This window comes from Haliotis rufescens, unplaced genomic scaffold (assembly GCF_023055435.1).
Source record: "Haliotis rufescens isolate VD_foot unplaced genomic scaffold, xgHalRufe1.0.p SCAF_2, whole genome shotgun sequence".
NCBI classification, from domain to species: domain Eukaryota; kingdom Metazoa; phylum Mollusca; class Gastropoda; order Lepetellida; family Haliotidae; genus Haliotis; species Haliotis rufescens.
In genome coordinates, this window is record NW_025963890.1 from 72,856,575 (window position 1) to 72,877,581 (window position 21,007).

At 38.8% G+C, this 21,007-nt stretch overlaps 1 protein-coding gene across 1 annotated transcript; it reads right to left on the minus strand.

Annotated features, from left to right (window-relative positions):
* Nucleotides 1-1,560: 1,560 nt before the first annotated feature.
* On the minus strand, nucleotides 1,561-19,966 carry LOC124133210 (uridylate-specific endoribonuclease B-like). The gene is made up of 6 exons (XM_046497510.2): nucleotides 19,856-19,966; nucleotides 12,713-12,813; nucleotides 11,175-11,276; nucleotides 9,467-9,698; nucleotides 6,931-7,075; nucleotides 1,561-6,152 (listed from the first exon to the last, which is right to left on the minus strand). Exons 1-6 carry the CDS (start codon nucleotides 19,879-19,881, stop codon nucleotides 5,895-5,897), a joined length of 864 nt encoding a protein of 287 aa, XP_046353466.2. The 5' UTR covers nucleotides 19,882-19,966; the 3' UTR covers nucleotides 1,561-5,894.
* Between the last annotated feature and the right edge of the window lie 1,041 nt (nucleotides 19,967-21,007).

The window sequence follows — 21,007 nt, forward strand, 5'->3', positions numbered from 1 at the left end:
GCTTCATTGTTGAGAAAATACGATGACAACATCCATTGTTCATGACGCCATGAACAAAAGGCTGCCTTCAGTGAAGTTTCTGTGTGGGGCTGACATTTCCCACGTTTTTTTAATTTTCTCTAAAAAGGTCAATGCCTATATATATAGAAAAGAACCCTCCTGTAAACCCTGTAAACCCTCTAAACCCGGAAGGACTTGAAGCCCATGACTTGGAGCATGGAATATTCCTTGACCAGTGTCCCCTTGCACAAAGGTAACTAAGATCAATCGTGGCCACTAATATTTGAATACCTTGAATTTCACTTTTCACAAGGGGTCGGCAAGACCGATTTGTACCAGACTTTCAAACTAAGGCAAAGATTATAAGACAGTTGGTGCCATGAGGAAAGTGGGGTACTATAATGTCAAACTGGTCGAACCAAATTAAAGGTAGTCATCAAGTGCTCAGGCAAAGCGCTGCGTTATCCAAGAAGGAGGATTACACTTTCCTACTAGGGCTGGGACGGGTAACTCGGGTACCCGGGTCGGGTGGGTACTGATTAGGACCCGGGTTCCCACAGAACTACCCGGACCCATGGTTAGTCACGTGATATATTGTTTAATGACAAAAATTATCTGGAACTCTATTGTTACACTAATGTGAGTCACACAAGTCACTAATGTTCGCTTTCTGACTATGCAACCATTCCTTCTGATTTTTCATATGGTTGAATAAAGATATAACCTAATTCAGCTTCAGTGTATGAATGACCCGATTGTTTCAAACATGTATCTAAATACTTTCTCTCTCCTGAGACCTACAGTGGGTACCCGGTAGCGTCGGGTAATAGGGGGATGGGTTCCCCGGGTAGTAAATTTGGACTCGTCCCAGCCCTATTTCCTACACACCTGTGGGTGATAAACCCATTTTAGATAACTGGTATCAAATATATGTACAAAATGATTTCCAGGTCTGTGATTTGCTACTCCATGCTGATGGCCTAAGGTCAGATTATGAAAGACTACAATCCTGATTGTAATTCATTAATAAGTTATTCCCCGGTCAAATTCACCTGCATATGTGTCAAACTTTATGGTGTTAGAGTGTTAATAAATGTTCTCAGGTCATATATAGTTGACATTATCATCATCGCCTTGATAATCCACAGATATGTCAGAAACGTTTTTGGGGAGGGTATCACAAGGTATGAGTAGTAAGCTGTAAGCCAGATAACGTCACAAATGACCGTTGGGTTATGTATTAGTGCATCACTGTGGTAATGAGAATAGACCAAATATGCATCAATTTGAACAAAAATGTGGCAATTTTAGAGTGTGTGAGGGACAGATTACTGCACTGGTGCCTGTCAGATACTATTTACTTTCAACTTGTAAGATAAATGTTATCTGACAGACGCTCCCGTAGTACTCTCTATGCAGAAAAGGAATTCCTGGTATCAAGTCACAAGTCTACCAGTCTTTGGGTACCCCTTGATGGCTGCCTTTAAATACTTAGGCAATCAAAAACTTGATTAGGCCATAACTATAACCTCCATGACAAAACTGTGAAAACCAAAACAATAACTAGGTGTAGGATTTTATTTCTTGCAAGAATAATCACAGAAATACATAAAGTAGTAAAGAATTATAGTGCCTAGAATCTAACATATTCATCTGAATTGTAAAGGTGAACCCTGTCATGAACAGTCATATCATGTAAAGTATAAAGGCATTGATGGCAAATATGGCATTATTGCAGTCAACATTGCAGGCCCTCAGAGCACTGCTCTATGTCAGCACCTTCTGTATATCTTTAACAACCATTTTTTAACAAAAATTAAGCAGTTTTATCCAGAAAAAATTGGAGAATCATAATTTGCATCAGGCAAATATACCAATTGTTCACTGGACATTCTGGATGCGTTCGAAATAAATATTCCAGACCTCCAGAATAGTAAATCGCTGGTCATTCACCACTGAGCAATGATATATCTAAGATTAGATTTGATACTGGTAAAAGACTGTACTACCGGGTAGTTTTGCTTCACTTAATTGTAATGAGAGGGTATGACTTCAAATAGTGTGCATCTATCTTGCAAAAAACTAAATCAATGTGAATTGTGACCATGACCAAAATGCACGAAGTGATCTTTGCCCATCTATTGTAAATCTATGTTACAGTATAGGTGCCACAACCGTCATGTCCAATTGCTGTGTACAAGTAAGCCCTGAACCAAAACCTCTTCTAGTATGACACTACTACAAAGCAATATCTGAGAAAACATGGAGTCAACATGACTTTTCTGCTGCCTGAGCAATATTTTAGCCAATCAGCATAAAGCGTGCACTATGATCCATCATTTCAGACTGAAAGACCAGGGGAGATAACTCCGACAGATTAATGGCAATGCACAAACAAAACAGTGAAAAGTGCCTGTCTAGACCTGAGAACTATTTCAAAACATCCTATCTACAAAATTTAAAAGCTGCCATTAATTATTCTAATGTGGTTTTGCAAAACAAAAAAAGAACAGATAATAAAGCATCAAACATAACAAGCCATAAATCAAACCATACTGTGATAAGTACAATACTAAATGACCAATACCTTACAGTGATATCTCACCTGTAGTTGTAAATAATACCTATAGGTTACTGTGATGGCACGCTAAAAAAGTAATTGCTGAATCTACGTCTAATAATAAATATATGGCACAAAAGCTTGCATAATTCTTGAGTCCCCTAATTCTAAGTCACCTGTTTGTGTTCTTCAGATCATGTAACATACTAAACAACTGAATTCTCAACCAAACACAATTCAACTTCTGGAGACTAGATTCAACCATGGCGCTATAGTACCATGTGACCTCTACTGGTCAGTCACTCCAAGTATGAGTGAGTGAGTGAGTATGGTTTTACGCCGCTTTTAGCAATATTCCAGCAATATCACGGCGGGGGACACCAGAAATGGGCTTCACACATTGTACCCATGTCGGGAATCAAACCCTGGTCTTCGGCGTGACGAGCGAACGCTTTAACCACTAGGCTACCCGACCGCCCCTCACTCCAAGTATGAAGTTAGCCAGGCCCTTGTGACTATTTATATAGATATGGATGAAACGTTGAAGTATGGTAAAACATTTTCTTGCCAATCTTAGATGTTTTATTTTTTACTTGGTTTACAAATGTGGATTTTGTACAATTTTCTTTCTTTTCTTCGAGCTCTGTCTGTAATCTTATTTTAGTTTTTTTTTAAATTCAAAGCAGTTCAATATGAGTGGGGAAGTAACACTCAAGATAGAAAAGACAATTTTTTTAATTTATGATTCCCCTTCAATTAGGGGGTAAATCTGACCAGACCAAGTGATCAATAAAAACAATATCTTGCATTAACATGCATTTGGATTAAAATGCATGTAAAATAAGTATGAGGATCTGATAAAGCATCTGGCAAAACTTGTAGAATGGCTGAGCACTGTTAACTATCGATCAGTAGCAAGCAACACAGTCAGAATTCTAGCGAAGCTTTAGGAAATACTCAGATATGTCAGTCAGAGGTTTCAAATCACAATAATCACCACTGAAACAGCTGATTTAATGGCTGCATCCAACCACTCTTAACATTTTAGCAAAATTATATCTTAGTTTGTATAAATAGCAAAAAAACATCAATTTTATTTGAACTTATATGTAAGTTACTGGTTATATTTATTCTTCTGAATTTGCTGGAAATATCAGTGTTCTTAGTCCTGTATTAACTGAACATACATGTTATATAAAATGTAATCAACATGGTATTGCACATTAAACAATAGAAAATGTATACAAAACATTTGAGACTGGACCGATTTTTCTATAAACATTACCACCATTTTCACTGACAAATGTTAATCAATTAGCATAATAAAAATGTAATGGTGAAAAACAGACAAAAAGCCATCAGATCTTCACAAACAAATCAACTGTGACTTGATTTTTAGCAAGTGACTGGTGCTATTTGTGGGTATAATATTGAATTGTAAGTTTTCTATCTTAAACACAACCGTCAACAAATGAGAGACACAAGGGCTATCTGCTTACTGTATGGAGATACTCGCTGATGTTGAAGATTTTATGAGTGCTTCAAGCAGTGCTGATTATGCTTCAACCAAGAGTCAACAGTTATATGAATGCTACATGCTCATGAGCTGTAGGTTATTAAATTATGTTTGCCTACAATTATTTCATTCCCTTGCCTTTGAAGTCCATCCCACCAAAAATGTTAGAAATCGAATAACAACTGGAAACAATAAAGTTTGTATGAGTTTGAAGCTGTATGCCCATACAGAGCAGAAACAGACATTTTGGCCAACCACAGGATTCAAACCTGGACCACCAGTGGGGCAAGCTTACGCTATTTACTAAGCAACTCAAACAAAGGCAAGCATAAAGCAGGTCATCTATAAATACAGTCAAACTACAACACAAAACTGTTCAGGAAACACTGGCTTAGAAGTACAAGATATATCAAACAACAGGCAGAAGCCATCAATGGTTTAAACCGGCTTCCATATGGAGTCCGATGTAGATGCCCGAGATTCATGTTTACAAGACATATATAAAAACATGTCTGATATAATAGCCCATACAATATGTTAATACCATAGATATGAAATACAATAGAATTACTGGGTACTTGATATATTACCCTGTTTGTTTAGTATACGACTAGAAAATAAACAAACAAATATTCAAACTTCTCCACTAAACGTTGTGTGTGACATTCTGACATTATGACAATCTCATTAAAATCAAATCTTGGTGTTCGTTGCACCAAAGATCTGAGGTTATCATTACAGGTCAGATCAGAAATACCTTTCGCAAACTTTGACTGACCAGGATGTTGACATTAGCCAATCAGAAAGCAGCTTTCTCGAGCTTTACGGCACTAGTTCAAAATGGCATTTCCATTCCATGTCATGTTTTGACAAAGTTGTTGATTTAAAATTTGAAAACTGAACAAAAGAAAATTCTGGAATGTCTAATAGATGGCCAAGTTTTATGGCAGTACTTGACTAGTCATAGTCTCTTTCTTTTAAAATGTTTATCTCATTGAAGTGATATATAGACAATGTGTGGCATTTGAAATCATTCATACAGCCTGTAACTGTCATTTGGAATGCCTCTTGTTCAAGTTTCCGAGGTGGAAAATACATTCGGTCTTCCACTTTTGTGATCTCGTAAGCAACACTCTGATTGGTCAGTTGAAAGGTTGTTCTGACAAGACCTGTAATAGGATGTCCTCAGATTTGAGTGAGATTGGACATTATGATCATGTAGAAATATGGACAGATTCAAACATGGGGACCATTCCATGAGTATTATTATGGCAGAATTCCTGAGGCTTAGACATTTATGTTAAGTGAAGGGAGATAACACACAACCATTAAACTACTTCAAAAGTTTCAATATTACATAAAATATTGACAAATCCTCCTTGACAAATGTTGGAGATATCATTTCAAAATGCAACTACGTATTAATATTTCAACGCAAATATCAATTTTAAGTGATATATTCAGATAACATAAGCCATTCTCTATCTAACTATAATAGTACATTGAGATCTCCACTAAACGAAAATTTTACAGATGTTGCCAAAATAACTTCAATCTTAAAATCTTTACTTTCCATTAACAGTTTGACAGAAAAAGGTATAATTAATAATTCAAATGATAATGTTACAATTATAAGCTTTATTCTGATAACAAAACTATTGTCTTTGTCAAAATGAAATAATGACTAAATGAGGTCTCGGCTATAAGAAAATTTGATTGTAGGAACTGACATATCTGCTGCTATGATTGTGTAATCTGAAGAATACAGCATCTCATTTGTTAGGCAACATATTGTCACTGTACCCGACTTTAGTCATGCTAGTACAAGCGTGCGGCAGCGATGTATGCAGTTCCAAGCTTCTTCTTGAAGCCGTGAGAGTGGACAACGATCTCGACCTCGTACTCGCCCATCTGGCAATCCGTCTTGCCGTCCTTGTCCAGGAGCAGACACATGGTGTACACCGCGATCTCAAACTCTGGACTGGTGCCCAGGAAACAACTGCACATCGGCTTACTCTTGATCCCCTTCCAGGAGAACTGGAGCGCTATAAGGCGTGGGATTTCGTCATCCGTCAGCTGAAAGGCAAAGTCAGTGTGTGAGTGTTCTGCCGTTTTTAGCAATATTCCAGCAATATCACGGTTGGAGACATCAGAAATGGGCTTCACACATAATAAATAATCAAGTCTGGACCAGACAATCCAGTGACTGCATCATGAGCATCAACCTGCGCAATCAAAAGTCAGTGAGCCTGACCACCCGATCCCGTTAGTCACCTCTTACGACAAGCATAGTCGCCTCTTATGACAATCATGGGTTGCTGAAGACTCTATTACTCTATTTGTCTTCACAGGTAGATTACTAAAGAGATCAAAGAATGCTCTTCACAGGGCTTTGGTGTAACAAGCGAAAATTTCAAACCACTAGGCTACACAACCGCTCTGAGCTGACCGATTAAGTGGTGATATGAGGTGAGGTGTAATTGGGTTTAACGTCGCGTCCAAGATAATTGCACTTATATAGCGACGTACATGCACGTGTGTTTGTGTGTTTGCGAGGCTGCTTGCCGATTTATAGTGCTACCTCACTGAGATACCATGCCGTAGTTTAACATGAATACACCACTCAGACACAGTATACTGACTGAGCCGACCAGTCCTTGTTTTATCCCCTTAATGCCAAGCGACAGACAGGGTTACAACAAGAACCATCTTTTAACGTCTTTAGGTATGACGTGGCCGGGGAATTTAGTAATATGAAAGAATCTTTAATTTATTTTGTGTTGCATATTCTACAGTCAGAGATGGAGCTGGTGAAGTTGGTGTAAGGTTTCTGTGCTCATCTCTTTCCTCTCACCGTCTCCCTCCTGAAGAAACCGTGGTAGTTGATGTTGCCAGCCTTCTCTTGAAGATAGAACTGTAACCAGTTGTGCAGGCCGATGAACTCGTCACCTCGGCCTTCCCCAACAAACACATGCTCAAAGCTGCAGGAGTCAGGACCTCTGAAATTGTATGCCCAATGGAATTGTAACATTTGTTTGTGTTGATCTACGCTGCAGTCACCAATATTCTGTTCCGTCATCAAAATCATATCTTAGTTCTCGCTACCGCAAAACAAAGATTTCAGTACATCCCATTAAGGGTCACGTCAGAATGACCTTCATCCGACCAATGACAAAGTGACAGTCGGAATGTGTTTTCTAATCATGCAAACTCGAAAATTTAACCTAGGGTATTCCGAATGACATTTACAGACTTTATGACTGAATCCATACAATCTGGGCCATCTTTTAGCCATTCCAGAATGTATTTTTGTTCAGATTTCAAATGTTTAATCGAGAATTTTTCACATTATATTTTGAAGCGTAGTCGCCAGTTTGAAAGTCGTGCCATAAAAGTATGAGAAAGCTGCCTTCTGACTGGCTAGTGTCAACTGCTCGTCAGTCATTCCATTGGTCGATCAAAGTTTGCGAAAAAGGTCAGACTAACGTGACCCGTAATGGGATGTCCTCGGATCTTTGTTTAGGGATAGTGAGAACTAAGATCTGATTTTAATGAGATTGGCAATAGTCAAGTTATCATGTTGCCTTTCTTATAATCGGGTCTGGGCCAGTCAAACCAGTGGCTGATGACATGAGCACCTATCTATATGTTTGGGTTGCAATGACACAATCAATCGTAGGACAAGCATGGGGTCCTAATCATGCACAAACTCAGACAGGCTTCTACATGTGACCTTTTGTCCTCCATGACAACCTGTGACGTTACTTTCATAGTGGCCTGCAAACCAATCATACACTTGAGAACACAGTTTTAGCCGTACTGGTCTCTCAATCTAGCTGAGCTCAAACAAATCATACACTTGAGAACACAGTTTTAGCCGTACTGGTCTCTCAATCTAGCTGAGCTCAAACAGATCATACACTTGAGAACACAGTTTTAGCCGTACTGGTCTCTCAATCTAGCTGAGCTCAAACAAATCATACACTTGAGAATACAGTTTTAGCCGTACTGGTCTCTCAATCTAGCTGAGCTCAAACAAATCATACACTTGAGAACACAGTTTTAGCCGTACTGGTCTCTCAATCTAGCTTAGCTCAAACAAATCATACACTTGAGAACACAGTTTTAGCCGTACTGGTCTCTCAATCTAGCTGAGCTCAAACAAATCATACACTTGAGAACACAGTTTTAGCCGTACTGGTCTCTCAATCTAGCTGAGCTCAAACAAATCATACACTTGAGAACACAGTTTTAGCCGTACTGGTCTCTCAATCTAGCTGAGCTCAAACCAATCATACACTTGAGAATACAGTTTTAGCCGTACTGGTCTCTCAATCTAGCTGAGCTCAAACAAATCATACACTTGAGAACACAGTTTTAGCCGTACTGGTCTCTCAATCTAGCTGAGCTCAAACAAATCATACACTTGAGAATACAGTTTTAGCCGTACTGGTCTCTCAATCTAGCTGAGCTCAAACAAATCATACACTTGAGAACACAGTTTTAGCCGTACTGGTCTCTCAATCTAGCTGAGCTCAAACAAATCATACACTTGAGAACACAGTTTTAGCCGTACTGGTCTCTCAATCTAGCTGAGCTCAAACAAATCATACACTTGAGAATACAGTTTTAGCCGTACTGGTCTCTCAATCTAGCTGAGCTCAAACAAATCATACACTTGAGAACACAGTTTTAGCCGTACTGGTCTCTCAATCTAGCTGAGCTCAAACAAATCATACAAATGTCATAAAATCAGATTGAAACGATACCTCTCTGTATGAATATCTCATGACACCATAGAAGGTTGCATCAGGTGAACCCTGAGTGAACTTTGACCTAATAAAGGATTTCTCGGTTTCTTGGGCCAATTGGATGTCAGTGTTCAGCTTCATCTCTTTACCACTTTGAATCAAGAATTTTGATTGTCACAATATGGCTGAAATATTGCCGATGTGACGTTGAATTCTACTCACTCACTCAGTAATTTTTATCTCTGCAATCAAAAACAGCCAGAGAACACAAATACATCCTAGAATGTCATCCTTTCGGACGTAAATACTCTCAGAAACAACACGATATATCGAATATCCACAACAAATATAGTGTTGCTCTATTTGTTTACATTCATAACTCCCTGATTGTATTTGTTATTGGGAAAGAGATATCTGATATGCCAGTCTGAATGCTTCTCTCACTCATACCAAGAATTTAGAAGTCTAAAGGCTAATTGGCTGATCAGAAAGTTCACCTGACATGGCCTACTATGGAGGCATCCACAGATCTTCACGCACACGCCTTGCTTTAATGAAAATGTGTGTGAGGAAAGAGTTAGTTGGGTAATAATACAAGAGATATGTCTGTATGGACGCTCCAGGACAACATTAGTGTACCTTCCCCCCCTCCTGTGGTACATCTTGAACCAGATGTCATGGAGGAGCTTCTTGAAGTCTTCGGTATCTTCTGGAGCCTTGCCCCTCTCCACAAGGATCCTCTGGGCCTCCTGCATGACCGGAGTCTCCACGATGAGACTCAGGAACTCCCAGTTCTCCTTGCGCTCCTCCCACGTCACAACCTCCACCTCCCCACGCTCCAGCTCATAGTTGTCCAGCAGGTCCTTGAAGGCTGCAACACAATACAACAAAAGAATACAACAAACTACAACAGAATTTCACACTACACTACAACAGAGTACAACACTAGACTACAACAGAAAACAACTCTACATTACAACAGAGTACAACACTAGACTACACCAGAATACAACTCTACATTACAACAGAGTACAACACTAGACTACAACAGACTACAACTCTACATTACAACAGAGTACAACACTAGACTACAACAGAATACAACTCTACATTACAACAGAGTACAACACTAGACTACAACAGACTACAACTCTACATTACAACAGAGTAAAACACTAGACTACAACAGAATACAACTCTACATTACAAAAGAGTACAACACTAGACTACAACAGAATACAACTCTACATTACAAAAGAGTACAACACTAGACTACACCAGAATACAACTCTACATTACAACAGAGTACAACACTAGACTACACCAGAATACAACTCTACATTACAACAGAGTACAACACTAGACTACAACAGAATACAACTCTACATTACAACAGAGTACAACACTAGACTACAACAGAATACAACTCTACATTACAACAGAGTACAACACTAGACTACAACAGAATACAACTCTACATTACAACAGAGTACAACACTAGACTACAACAGAATACAACTCTACATTACAACAGAGTACAACACTAGACTACAACAGAATACAACTCTACATTACAACAGAGTACAACACTAGACTACAACAGACTACAACTCTACATTACAACAGAGTACAACACTAGACTACAACAGAATACAACTCTACATTACAACAGAGTACAACACTAGACTACAACAGAATACAACTCTACATTACAACAGAGTACAACACTAGACTACAACAGACTACAACTCTACATTACAACAGAGTACAACACTAGACTAGAACAGAGTACAACACTACACTACAGTGAGTGAGTATGGTTTTATGCCGCTTTTAGCAATATTCCAGCAATATCATGGCGGGGGACACCAGAAATGGGCTTCACACATTGTCACATGTTGGGAATCGAACCCAGGTCTTCGGCATGACGAGCGAATGCTTAAACCACAAGGCTACCCGACCGCCCCACCAAACTACAGAATGCAACATAGTACAATACTACACAACAAAGTTACAACATTACAACACCACACTGCAACAGACTAGCACTGTATAATGTTCAAGATATTCTTTGGACTGTTGATATGATGATGGTTAGAATTTAATGAAGACTTTAATGTCCTTCAGAGAGAACACAACAGGGCGATGCCATTGTAACCCGCTAACACATGGTCAATCCCCTAAACGAGGCTCTGACCTCTCACCTTGTTTTATGCATACAGTAATAGATCTTAATATCATGTTTTGGTTCTAATAGCATTTTCCATCATTAGTTCCAAACTTAAGGACAGGTTTATCCATAAAAACGGCTCTTGCAAACAATATCCTAAGAATAGCAAATTTCAACCTTTGTATGTTGGTCTTGAGAAAATTTCTTCTTCATCAAACCATGAGATCAGCTTGTCCCGGGCAAAGTCCTTGTTCACACGGCGACTACTTGTAACATATCCTGCAAGAATACATCACATTATCACTAACCAATTATCGTATGATATAAAAAAAAAACTGCCATCACATCCTCACTTATCACATTATCATCACATGTATCATTCATCATCACAACCTGTGAAGATCCGGATTAGAATTGGTCTTCAACAACCTGTGCTTGTCGTAAAAGGCAACAGACAGGATCGATCTACGCAATTGGGATACGATGACATGCATGAACCAAGTCAGCGAGCCTGACAACCCGAATCTGTTAGTCGCCAGGAGCACAGCTACCGTAGCACGAAAAGCATGTGCTTACAGTTACACTTTGAAATCCTTACAAAAATAAAATAAAGTAAAACAAATGATTTTTTTAAAAGTACTTTACTGTATTCTTCTTTCAGTCGTATATAGTTACATAATCTTTCGTTAATTTACAGGATGACCCGCCTATCAGTGTCAACATTGTTGTTGAGTTGGTTCGATGTTGTTGTTTGCTAGTTACATTTCCTTTTCCCTTTTCACGAACACCAGGTGTCATCACTGATTTTCAGTGGTCTATTCATATATTTTTCACAGCTATTTTGCCCTCTACGCCCAATGGAATCTGTTTCGGTGGATAATCTAGAGTGGATATTCTCTAGCACTGACAATTTATATTTCATGAGGATATCTGAGTTTGAGTCTTATACTTAATTTGTGTTATGTACAGAATGTGGTAAGCATATTTAGTGATATCACTGTTTTCGACATGTTGCACAGGCCTGCTTGTGTTTGTGTTTGATAAATGTTATGACTGTTTACGAAAAATAATACTGCCATATGATTGCTCATATTTTAATTTCCCCAAGCTATGCCCCTGGTCGCCTCTTACAACAAGCATGGGTTGCTGCAGGCCAATTCTAACCCAGATCTTCACATACGTTGCCTGAGAGACAGGATTGCTATGGATGCAGAATCAGAGGATCTCTGTCCGTCTATGACACTTTGGGCAGTTAGTCACTACTATAAATATGCTTCTCAACTTCAGATAAGGACATTTCTGTTTCAAATGTCTTAGTATGTTCCTATCAAAAATTGAGTAGTACAAAGTCTGCACCTTCTCGAGGCAAGGGAGTTGACTGACTGGAAAAGTCCAATTTCCATCATTGTCGATGCCCAGTTGACAGTACACCCGATCTGCAAATCCTGCAATCGGCCAAAATCTGCATGGCAGTCGTCTTGTTGTGTATGAACCGGATGTCGATTTTCATTACGCGATTTTGATTGAACTATGCCTAGACTGGTTAATCCGGCCAATATGTAACTCCATAGTTCCAGCCTAGTTCAGCAAGGGTGGAAACTAAACTTTTATAGGCAGTTAACTCCCTTGCCTCAGGAAGATGATCAAGCTTGTTTATTCAAGGGAAGCTGTTCATTGAAAGAAGACTTGTGAAAAAATGTGCCCTTGTCACTCACCCTGCAGGTCGACCTCATACTGTTGCCCTGGGTAACACTTGTTATCATCCAATTCCCATAGCTTGGATATCGCGTCAGATAGGTCACCATCTGCTTCAAACCTGGTATCAAAGTCAACAAGAAAGAATAAACGAAAATTAACAATCAATCTTTATTCTTTTTGAAGAGTCTACAGTGAGTGATGGTTTTAACTGCATTTTAACAGTATTCCTGTATTATCATGGCGTGTCTACTTAATGTGGGAGGAAAGCCAGACGTGATACATGTCTCAGACATTTACCACTTTTGTGAAACCCACAAGCACAGGTATGGTGCTGACATACCTCGGAACATAATCGGTGAGGCACGATTCAAAGCCACAATCATAGGTTTCTGGCATCCCCAAGGGACGCAACTCTGCACAGCAAATTGTGGTGCCTTGGACGACTGTACCAACCAAGCCCCCAAAGAGTGAGTTAGTGAGTGAGTTTGGTTTTACGCCGCTTTTAGCAATATTCCAGCAATATCACGGCGGGGGACACCAGAAATGGGCTTCACACATTGTACCCATGTCGGGATTCGAACCCGGGTCTTCAGCGTGACGAGCGAATGCTTTAACCACTAAGCTACCCGACCACCCCAGCCCCCAAAGAGACCACAGGCCTAGAGTATGTACAATATTAGGAGTGTAACAATATATATCAAACTATCAATGTATTGCAATTGTTTGCCCTGCGACAGTACTATATCGACAGGAAGTTTAAAATGCCAATAGTATTGTCGAAAGTATGCATAAGAATCGATAGTTTCAATAGTTGCAATTAGTTATAAATAAACCATATGGCTGACTTTGACATTGTCAGGCAATACTTTATTTAATTTTATTACAATGATTAATATAGTTATCAAGCCTTCAAGTTGGGTTACTACTATCCTAAGTTTACTGCAATGGTGTGGGATACTACTGCAATACAACCACAACAGTCAAATAGCCTCAGTAGTCACCTCTATACATGTACGTAACAAATAAATGACGACTGGGAATTGTTTATCATACAATAAAACACTGCAAGGACAATAAACCATGAGGGGCTCAGTTGCGTATTATCATGGTTATCAAAATATCAATAATATATTCTCCACCTTTCAGCAGCAATATTTTTTTAATTTAAGCTTAATATGGACAGCAGGAAACGCTAAATACTGTGTTTCACATTTTCAGTATTTATATCATTTATGTTTATTTACCAAATGATGAGCTTACATCATGTTCCTAGCACACCTGGAAGATTTATTACATGAAATTTATAAGAATTTGTATAGAGCTCCAGTAAGCATCTTGGAATTTGTGTATGCTCACAAAATAGAAAAGATACAGAAATGCCAAACAAATATCAGAGGAATTGTACTGTACATTCATTCTCCACTAACAGGTACCAATACCATAATTTTGTGTCGCTATGTTGTTTGAACATTAAATTAGCGATTTAAACTACCAGTAATAGTTATTTGTCATGTAGCAGAGGGAGATCTTTTTGTAAATAGAAACAAAATTGCAATGTTGCCACAATTTTAGAACTTAGTTGTCTACAGTAGGCCAAATGTAACAAATTATGCTGTCGCCAGAGTACCCTATGGTTAATTTGGCCTGTCTAAAATCTTATCTTTAATCACTAGGAATCCGTTTATTGCCCTATATGCTGCCGCTTGCCACTGGGAAAGGGATAAAAGCCCAAAATATGTTTTTCTTCCGAAGAATATCTTCTGGTGACAGCAAATGATACTGTCTCCACACAGGTGAACAGATACGTTACTGTTCTTAAACATGTTGGGTGTTTAGGTGTAATTGATTATTGTGAAAGAAAACTATTTAGCAAAGACGCTGAAGGCCTGCAGAGTACCATAACATAAGGTTTTGCTTTACCAACATTGCGTAAAAATATACAATTCCAATGTTGTTCACTTGGATTGTGAAGGTACGCGAGATGTTGAACAGATACGTTACCAGAGAACCTAGAATTAATCGAAACTTAACTTCTCCATTGCCCCATAACAAACACACATGCATCAGTCACACGTTACTTAGTTCATATGTACAGAAAATTGCTCACTACATTCCATACGTGTACAAAAAGAAACCAGAAATGTTTTTGCCAAACAGATATGTTACCAACAGATACGTTACTGGTCATCTGTACTGGTACAAATTTCAAATTTCCCGCTGAAATGACAACTAAATCACGCGTTATTTGCATAGTTGACGTGAGTTTTGTCATTTGACACGTTTCCGGCAGAGAAGTATAGTCGAAAGGGATTTTGAAACCTAATCCAGACTTTTGTGGAGGTTCTCCAATGAACATAGGTAAGTAATAACATTTGTAGCCAACCATTGTTACTTTCCGCCTTTTTAGATGCTCTTTGACTTGTTGTTTAGCATGGATGTTTGTAGTTTTAATGAAACTGCACTTCTGATCATTTTGATGGTAACGTACCTGTTTTTCAAAGTAACGTATCTGTTTATTGAGGTCACGTATCTTGCTAAGGCTTTTCAATCCAACAATATGAAAGAAATGGTCTAAATTTGATGATATGATCATACAAGCAAGTGTAAAGCAACATCCAAATTATTCATCAATATACTCTTGTGTTTAAAGTCATAAATACAGTGGTAACGTATCTGTTGGTTTGGTAACGTATCTGTTGCAAATACAGGTCTCTTTTGAAAACTCAATCTGTGCTGAACTATAATTGCTGCAAGTGATCTGACGTTTTACAGGCGGTTATCATACATTCAGATTGTTATAAATATCGTCTTGTTTCTCCAGAAAATGGCACGATCCAGGGCTGAGATACAGAAATCTTATCGTCAAAGAAAAAAGCAAAACGACCCCCAGTATCTTCATCGTGAACGACTTAGAACTGCATCAAATCGAGTCCCTGCTGCACAACTGTCTCGGACAAAATTGAAGAACAGGAGAAACAAAAACAAGATATACTGTGCTATGTATAGATTAAAGAAATTAAAGAAATCACAAGCTAATCGTCAGGATGAAGCAACAGAGACCAATTCTAACTCAGAAGAAATTCTACCTCAGCCAGTACAGAGTGAGGCAGTATCCAGTTCTGGTGATCTCAAGACTGATTCTCTGCCTGGTACCTCAAGAAAAACTCGCTTAACATCACCTCAAGGAGGCAAACTACTGGTACGGATTCCTTTTAGGCCAAAGTCAGGACCTCCCAAAAGAAGATCCAAAGCCTTGAAGAAAGCACGTGATGAAGTTGGAAGATTGGAACAAGCTTCTGTTTCTTATCGCCGGAGTGCTAAACGATGGCAGAAACGATATGAGCGTCTCAAAAACAAAATGAGAAATGAAACAGAAGTCAGCAATGCTCATGATATCAACAACACTCCTCGATCTAGAACGGTCGATGATCTAAGGCAGAATGGAGTCAGTCCGAGAGATCTTCCAAGAGGTGTCGTGAGGAAACTGGTAGTAAGTAACTGTCTCCTGGATGAAATAAAGGACGCCCGTCATGCAAACAACAGTGACACCATTAAAGGTGTTCTAAATTCTGTTGTCGGTGGCAAAATTGTGAAGCGGTACAAGTGTGGGCGATTCCTCAATAGAGCTACTGGCTTGTGCCGGCGTGGGCTGACCAATGTCGCAACCAAGGCTATTGCCATTACAAAACGATCACGGCAGACTCATATCAAATCACTAATTAGAAATAAAGTTGTCAGCTTTCTTGAGAGAGATGATGTCAGCCGGTGTATGCCTGGGAAACAAGATGCCTTGAAAGTAGATGGAGTGAAACGCCAGACTCGGATACTCAATGACTACCTGTCAAATCTCCATGATCGGTACACAGCTGAAAATCCGACAATTAAACTTTCATTTTCTGCTTTTTGTAAGCTGCGTCCGCGAAATATCAAACTGACATGTGCTTTGTCTAGAAACACATGCCTTTGCACAAAACACCAGAACATGGCTCTTAAACTGAAGGCTCTGACATGTGTTGGCATTCAGATCTCTTCACACCCAGAAGTAGTCAGTAGAAATGTATCACTAGAACAAATGAAGGAGAAGCTATCTCAGGTACCTGATGGAGAGACTGAATATAACGAATGGAGCCGGATTGAGGTTGAAGGAAAAAAGGTCATGCGTGTGGTGAAAAAATCTTTGTCCAAACCTGATTTTACTGTTATGATGTCAGAAGAATATTCAAGGTTTCTAGAACATGTCATCAGAGTCCGAACTCAGTACAAAGCACTTTGCGACCTAAAGGCACGGCTTCCTGGTGGGGAAATGATTGTCCAGATGGATTTTGCTGAAAATTTTACATGTCAGACAATGGACGAGATACAATCTGCATACTGGAATGCTACAAGTGCTACACTTCATCCAGTTGTAGCATACTACATGAAGAATGACACCATGGAACACAACAACTATGTGTTTATTTCTGATGTCAACAGTCACAATGCAAATGCTGTTTTTGCCATCATAGAGAAGCTGGTCCCCATTCTGAAACAAGATGTCACCGATCTGAAGAAAATACATTACTGGACTGACAGTCCTTCTTCACAATACAGAAATCGGTACATTTTTAATGTAATCACCAACCACCAAAAGCTCTTTGGCGTTTCCGCTCAATGGAATTATTTTGAGAGTGGACATGGGAAGGGCCCATGTGATGGAATTGGTGGAACTGTCAAGCGTATGGCATCGGAAGCTGTAAAGCAGGGAAAATGTATCATTCAGGATGCAAAAGATCTCTTTTCATGGGCTGAAAAGAACCAGAAGTCAATCAGATATTTCTTTTATTCAAGGGAAGATTATGACGCAGCAGCCAACTACCAGTCAAGCCAAACAGTGAAACCAGTCAGTGGTACAATGAAAGTGCATGCTGTACTGAGTCAAGCAGCTGGGGAGATCACTGTCCGGGATACCTCTTGCTACTGTAGCGGTTGTCTTGAGGAAACTCAGCTTTGTGATGGCTGGACAAGACATGTCATCTGTGTTGGTAACACTCAAAACCATAATGAGGTTCTTATGACTGGTTCTTCACAGGAGAAAGAAGCAACTGCAGATGAGGATCTTCCAGTTCCTGGGTCACCACAGGACCGCACTGTTCTGGATGCTGATAGTCCAAGACAGGTTCCAGATGTTGAGTCTTTCATTGCTGCAATGTATGATGACAAGTGGTACGTTGGACAGGTTCTTGAAGTCGATGAAATAGATGGAGAAGCTTTTGTTTCCTTCATGGTCAGTCCAGCAACGAAAGGTCAGAAACAGTTCAAATGGCCTGATGAACCTGATGAGATTTTGGTTCCATTTGAGGACATCCTCTGTTTAGTGAACCCAATTCCAGTCGGTCGCTCCAGAAGGTCCTACAGGTTATCCAGTGAGGATAACATGAAAGTTCAGGACAGTTTGGCAATGTTCTTTTCACGTACAAAGTAACAAACATGTCAAGCTTGTCCAATTGTTATCCAATACTTTGAAGTTGGATTTCATTGTTAGCCCTAAAATTGTTCATCGTTTTCTTAACAGATACGTTACCGCACATGATTCCTCAGCAAAGAGAGACTCATAATAATTTTATTTGTGATAATGGAAAATATTATTTGTTCTTTTAGTTGACAACAACATTTAGTGTTTGAATAGTATATTTGATAAGAAGGAACCAAACTAGCAACTGATATGTTACTATGAAAGTATATTTCTTTTGCAAAAATATTCAAAAGCTTATATTTGTCATGAAACATTGACATCTGAAGGGCATCATTTGAAGGAAAAGTCATGACTCTTCGTCTGCACTCGGATGAAAAATTATTTTGGACAATGTCAGGAAATAGGAAAATATGTTACTGTGTGACACTAAAGTTGAAAATCATTCAGTTAATGTATGTTTTGCTCAAAACTTAGGCTTGATACCAATGTTCGTAATGAATACATTTCCAATTGCAAGAGAAATGTAAAACATACAAACTTGACATCAATCTGGCATACTAAATGTAACGTATCTGTCATATGACAAAATCATTGGTCTGTTTGGGAGTGTCAGTATCAAAATATCTAGAACTGCCAGAGGGAAGCCGTTTTACCATCATATCTAGGCACTATCCAACTTTGATTTAAGACATATTTTGAAAGAAAACATTAAAGTATATTTTTAAAAGTTAACGAAAGTGGATTGGCGCCTGTTAGTGGAGAATGAATGTGTAAATGACATTTACTTTATTTTAATATGGCTGATACATGCCATTTACAAAATATGATAAATTAATAACAGATGTACATATGAAGCTTATTAAATATCATATGCAATGGCTGAATATGATATGTCAGACTATCAGAAAATGTGTATCTGTATGAAAATATTTTAAGCTTTAATAAATATCATGAAAAGCTAGGATTTTCATGGCTAGTCAATGGAGAATCTCACCCAGTGTCTTTTGATATCAAACATATCTACACAAGTCTTTAAACTTTTATTGACAAGGGTTGATATATTTGATATCAAAAGACACAAGGGTGATATTTTATTGATCATCCAACATCATTCTTTGTAGACAGTAATAAGCAGTGTCTAAGTGTAAAAAGTACTGCTAACAGCTTCAGCAGCAGATCCATTAGTGATGCTATTTGGTCTGCAAAGCATTGTGATGCATTTTCATTGCAGTGATATTTACAATGCACCCGAGCGATATCTCTGGTGGGAGCCAGTTTTGGATGATAAATTGCATTAAAGCTGAGAAGAAAAATAGTTTGTGACGTCATTTAATTCTGACGTCATCTCACTGCCCCATGCTCTGAAGGCTGACAGTGTTCACACATATTGTTATTCACGAAGTTGTTAAAAAGTTTAATATTCTACAGAAGGCAATTACATCTAGCACACAATTAACGTATTAACGCACGTGACGTAAAAACAAAATAATCTTGTCGATAGCTTGGATATTGCCGGTGAAAGGTGATATGGTTGACTGAAACTGGGCGACTCCTGACTCTCAGTTCACTGTGACCCAGGAAATCACCCGACATCGCCCACATACACCGTCGTTATTGCATACTCAATATCTCAGCAAACAAAGGTATGAGTTCAGAAAATGAAATAGTGTGGAATTTACTTATACATCAATATATTTACAACACATACGCGCTATCGTCTTGGTAGTAAGCCATGTTGCTGCAGGTGTGTTCCGCTTCGCTGCTTCCGTTTCCCTTGCCACCTCGGTGCACTACGGGGTCACAGCAAACTCCATGCACCGCGAGGTGTAATAGGATTCTCCGCATATATATAAGGAATGCGGGAGGGAACGGCGCTGTTGTGAGTTGCAAGTAGACCGGGCGTATCTTTAGACTTGCTTGGAATTTTTTCACGTCAATTTCTATTTCTGAGTTTCACCTTGAAACATCACAGAAATTTAGAAAATATTTTGAGCCATTTTTACAGAATTTCGGCTTTCGTCATAGCTGTAATGATACAATATAGGCATAAGTGGGATATATGCCACGTATGCCTATATGAAATATCAGCAACAGCTTCATTTGATTATCTACGGAATTAATGTTTTGACTTTGCTCAGAAAGTTGATGCAACAAATAATATGATCCATGCATCATGGTCATATACGCAGCACTTAATAAATAAAACTATGGATTTATCGTTCCATTATATCCGTACAAAATGGGTAGGTTATATCATTTAGTAACTGGATGACTTTGGATTGATGCCGCTTTGAACAGTGTTTCGGGTATAAAAAAGGAGTGTGAGATCAGTGTGGGAGAAAAGCACGAAATATTTACCACTTTGGTGAGACCAACAAGCAGAGGTATGACACTCAAAAAGTTCACCCAGTATAATTATCGGAAAACCTAGGGATTCGATAAAAAGTATGCCCCAACGTGATAACAAAAATATAAAAGACCCGCTACCACTGCACACATTAAACAAAACCCAGGACAGCTTGATCTTTCTTCATCTACATTTTTATTAACAATTAGTTTCTGAAGCAAAGCGACTCAATCTACGTCATAAATTTAAAGACTGGTACCAAGTGTTCGAAACCTTAAATTGTCATAAAATAAGTTACGGTGAAACACATAATTTAAAAAAAAATTATTTTCATTTTTTTTTTTAATACTTATTTTCGCCCTCCCGCTCTCTTGCTGGTTGGAGATGGGAAACACATACAAAAGGTATGGATGGCCCTAACAGCTGGCTGAACGCATAACTATGGATACAGTGGAACCTAATAGATACTGGATAATCGAGGGTTCTCAGTAGAGACCATTTGCATAGTGTGGG